Source organism: Carex rostrata, chromosome 9 (assembly GCF_964058835.1).
Source record: "Carex rostrata chromosome 9, lpCarRost1.2, whole genome shotgun sequence".
NCBI lineage: Eukaryota > Viridiplantae > Streptophyta > Magnoliopsida > Poales > Cyperaceae > Carex > Carex rostrata.
Genome location: NC_135926.1, coordinates 5,455,879 through 5,460,191, shown reverse-complemented (window position 1 = coordinate 5,460,191; position 4,313 = coordinate 5,455,879). Strand labels below are relative to the sequence as shown.

The following is a 4,313-nucleotide window of genomic DNA, read 5'->3' as shown; positions in this document are numbered from 1 at the left end:
GCAAGGGAAAAGAAAGGATGGATCATGGAACAGGTCAATATTTCATGAATCATGATGGAGGCGAATAATTATAACAAATAATAATAATATTATTAAGAATCGACAGCTTGCAGATGTGACAGCTATTAGCCGTTGGACATTCTTTTTTCATAAATTTAGGAACGGAATGCTCTGTCCCTGTAGAGCCGCTCGGCAACATGGGACTGAGACTTGGTCTGCTTCTTCGCTTAAGTCTGCCGAATATTGATTCTTTATTGTGGACTAAGATTAATATTTTTTATTTTTTATTTTTTGTCTGGATCTTAATCTTCTGTTCAGATTTTAAGTCACTTCTACCAGGATGGATGCGGGATTTCTATCAAAAAGAGACAGAAATCAGATTCAAACCTATTAACTAATCAGATTCTAGATTAAAAAAAAACCCAATCAAAAAACAATAAAAATAACATACTTTTACATAACGAAAACAACGAAATAAAATTTATATAAAAACAATACAATTTTTCATTAACAATGATTTTGAACTGGTCTGGTGAGATTTTTAGTTCTACGAAGGGGCAAAACAATTTCAGGGAAAGACAAAGTGGTATTAAACCCGTATTTTTCCACTAAATTTCAAAATCCAGAGGAGGGCGGTTGCTCCCCTCTGGCTCAAGGTGAGTCCGCCCCTGTACCTCTACACTTTCCGTTAGCTTCCTTAGCTTTTATTCACAGATTAAGACAATCGAACATCAGTTCCTTAACGTTTCGTATGCTTTAATTCTTCACTCTTAAGGCATAAAAATACTGCCTAATTTGACCGTTTAATGTGACAGCTAGCACTTAATGTCTAATGTTTGATCCAGCACATCTTTTAACACGAATTTTGACAAAAAATCTAACAGCTTAGATTTCATCTTATACTTGATGGGCAGGATTTTTCTGCCCTTAGAAATGTTGGTCCCAAAGGACTTAGAGGGGGGTGAATAAGGCTTTTTTATAATTTTTATTTTTAAGTTAAATTATTTAGCGTGTCTATGAGTTAATCTTGACGGAAACTAGAATAACTTGTATCTAAACTAATTAAATGATAAAGTAAAGAGTAGAGTTTAGAGTTTAGAGACACTTGACACGAGAGTTATTTACGGAGTTCGGCACTAACGCCTACGTCTCCGGGGCCCGCGACCTTCGAGATGGCACCCTTTCTTTACCCAATGAGAAAGGAGCATAAGATGGAACTGGTGAGCCCTTACATTCTTCTGGGAACTCACATGGCCCGAGCACGCAAATGACTCAAGGATGACTAAAGGCTCAAGATAACAAAGCGAGCAATGAAGGTTCTAAGGGTAAGCAACAAAGGCTCAAGGAATAAGTGTAAAGGATTGATCCCGCATTATCACTCTAAGAGTTGGTGTATCGGTTGAATAAGCTTGAGATGGAATAGAATATTGAAGTTCAATTGCACAAGCTACAACGGCTTTTTCTAGATCTGAGAAATTTGTATATTGAAGTTAATGGAGGCTAGAGTGATAATCCAAACCCCTAAATTGTTTCTATTTATAGAGAGCTGATCATAATGAAGTAATTTGGCCTCGATCGTTATAACGGTTTATGGACCATTATAATGGTTAGCCAACTTATGACGGGTTTGGATGACATTAACCCTACCGGTCTATTGACCGGTGCAACGGTCCCATCACGGTCGAGCTCTGAAATTTTGGGGGTGCCAACCGCGATCTACCTTACTTAGGTCAATCTCAAACTTATTTTACCAATTTTACAGATATTTATTCCTAATCTTGAGGTGATGCATCTGTTTTCTAATGTCCAATGCTTCATGACTACATTCTTAATAAGTATTGAAGTTGTTCATTTATCATTGATGCATGTATCATATTCTTTATAGTCATGAACATGTACAATATCTCAAGACAAAAAAAACTGTAAAATTTAATTAATACATATTTTGTAAATCTAGTCAAACAGATAAGTAAAATTATGGTCCAATTCAACAAAAAAAGATAGATGATACGATTCCATAAATTTATGTATTTTGTTATGACACTTTTAACTTTTTCCAACAAAAACGCGCACACATTTTGCTAAAAGTTTTTTTATTAGTTTTTGTGTTTTTCAGTTTTTCTATTTACTCATTTTGAGTTATCCATGCATTTATAGGAATAAATATTGTGCATTTTATAATTTTTCCAAGAACGAAGAATCTAAATTATTGTATATTTATTTTTCTGAACCAAATGATCCTTTTTTTTAATACTCAGTAACAATCAAATACCCTTTTCAAGTTGTTTAATTAGAATTGACCCCAATAAACAATTTTCATCCGGTACTTATCAATTTGGTCTTGAACTGGTGCAAATTTCTACAGAAATAAAGTAAAATACTATTCTAATTTTCAGAAAATATTAGAAACACACCTGTAATTACAATTTTCATTTTCAAAATATTTTATAAGCAGTTGCATGTTACTGTTGTTTCAAATAAATTTTGTGGTCAATATAATAATCAATTTTTTTGATTGAAAACAGTAATCACAGATATACGGTTAGTTAAGCAGCCCGCAATATAGACCATTTCTTTAATATCCGAAGTCCGATTAGGATAATGAACCTGCATTTTTCATTCTTAAATAGAACATTACAGCAAAATGTGGACGGGTAATAATTATTATCTGAGCTTTCATTACAATTTTTAATTGCAAAGAATTTGAACAGGTAAGAAGATTGGTGCAACGATGGAAAATGCCAAACCGGGCAGCCTTGATTTGGTCAGCCGGGTCATAAATGAATGATGAATTTGAATTGATTGCTGATTTGCTGGTGCGGTAACCTGCTACTCGTTTATAGGTTGTCACAACTGACCTTTCCAGTTCAGTTCCGTTCATATTTTAAGAAATAAGAACCTATAGCCATCTATTTGACTCGGAAACTCAACGCGTTCTTGATAAAAATTCTAAATGGTTGCATCACATTTAGTTTGTAATTAATATATTATAAGACTGTCAAATTTGAAATTACAAAATTTTAAAATAAAATTCAAATTGTAGGATAAAGATGATATAAAATTTATTCTCTTTTTTTTTTGAGAAATCTGACAGATGCTGTCAGAGCAGAAATAAAATTTATTCAAACCAAATTGCTAGGTATATAACTACTAATGTGGCGAAAAATGTCATCATTTATATCATTGCATTGGTGCTTGGTTAATTTAGGAAGATCTCTTAATGATATATTGATAATTTTATGACATGGTGAAATAATATTCTTCTGTTACCTCAAATGTTAATTTTGACACCTCCACTCTATAAAATTACAGAAAGCCTTTGTCAGCATTTAATTTGAATTATTTTATCTAAATTTGTGTCATAAAAATTCTGCAGTAATTTGTTTTATTTTTTTCTGACACACTTTTAGATGTCCAAATTATATTGGTAGGTGATTTGACCTACCAAGAACCAAATTAGACTATTAATTTTGTATTTTATTTCAATTGACAATACAGCAAGCATCACTGATAAACCAAGGAAGAAAATTCGTTTAGAGAGAGATCAATTAATTGCTCCTACCAAACCGGACATTAAAGTCGGCATTGAACTAATCAATCTGTACCCTTCGAGTTTTAATTGCCTCTTTTCTATGAACCATCCCAAACGAGTTTTTCTTTGCTTCCCCATTCCTATATATACAGTTCTCACACTGCCTCATCACCTCAGCAATCACACAAACTCTTAGCCTCAATCTTACTATATACTCTTCATTTCATCTATAAAGAAAAAAAAATGGCAATCACTTCTTTGCAATTCTCAGTCTTTACTCTTTTCATTTTCTCAATCTTTCTAACCACTTTTGCTCAAGCCCCTGGTGCTGCTCCTATACCGGCTCCCATACCATCCCCAGTCCCATTCCCTTCTCCTAAAAATGCACCTGTACCAGCACCTATACCAGCTTCTGTACCAGTATCATCCCCTCCACTTGCTACATCTCCAGCTCCGGTACCAGTGAGTTCATCGCCTCTCAGCTCACCTCCGGCCCCACCAACTGGCACACCTTCGGAAGCACCGGCAGCCATGGCTCCTTCTGCTATCTCCTTCCCTTCTGCCGAGCCACCTACCTTGTCAGGTGCCTCGGTTACCGTACCAATTGTTAGCTTGATTGGTGTCGCCAGTGCTATTCTTGTCTTTGTTTTATAGAGATATCAAGATTAGGAAATGATAGATGTGCAATATTGTTGCTCGGTTATTTTTTTATGGGGTTTTGTAATTGTCGTCACAGCTTGTCATGATTCTTTCTTGTTAATAAAACTTAATTCTTTGCTTA

At 34.5% G+C, this 4,313-nt stretch overlaps 1 protein-coding gene across 1 annotated transcript; it reads left to right on the top strand.

Moving 5' to 3' along the window:
* Window positions 1–3,723: 3,723 nt before the first annotated feature.
* Window positions 3,724–4,313, top strand: LOC144559431 (uncharacterized). Its single transcript, XM_078308455.1, has one exon. The coding sequence runs from the start codon at window positions 3,776–3,778 to the stop codon at window positions 4,184–4,186; it is 411 nt and encodes a 136-aa protein (XP_078164581.1). The 5' UTR covers window positions 3,724–3,775; the 3' UTR covers window positions 4,187–4,313.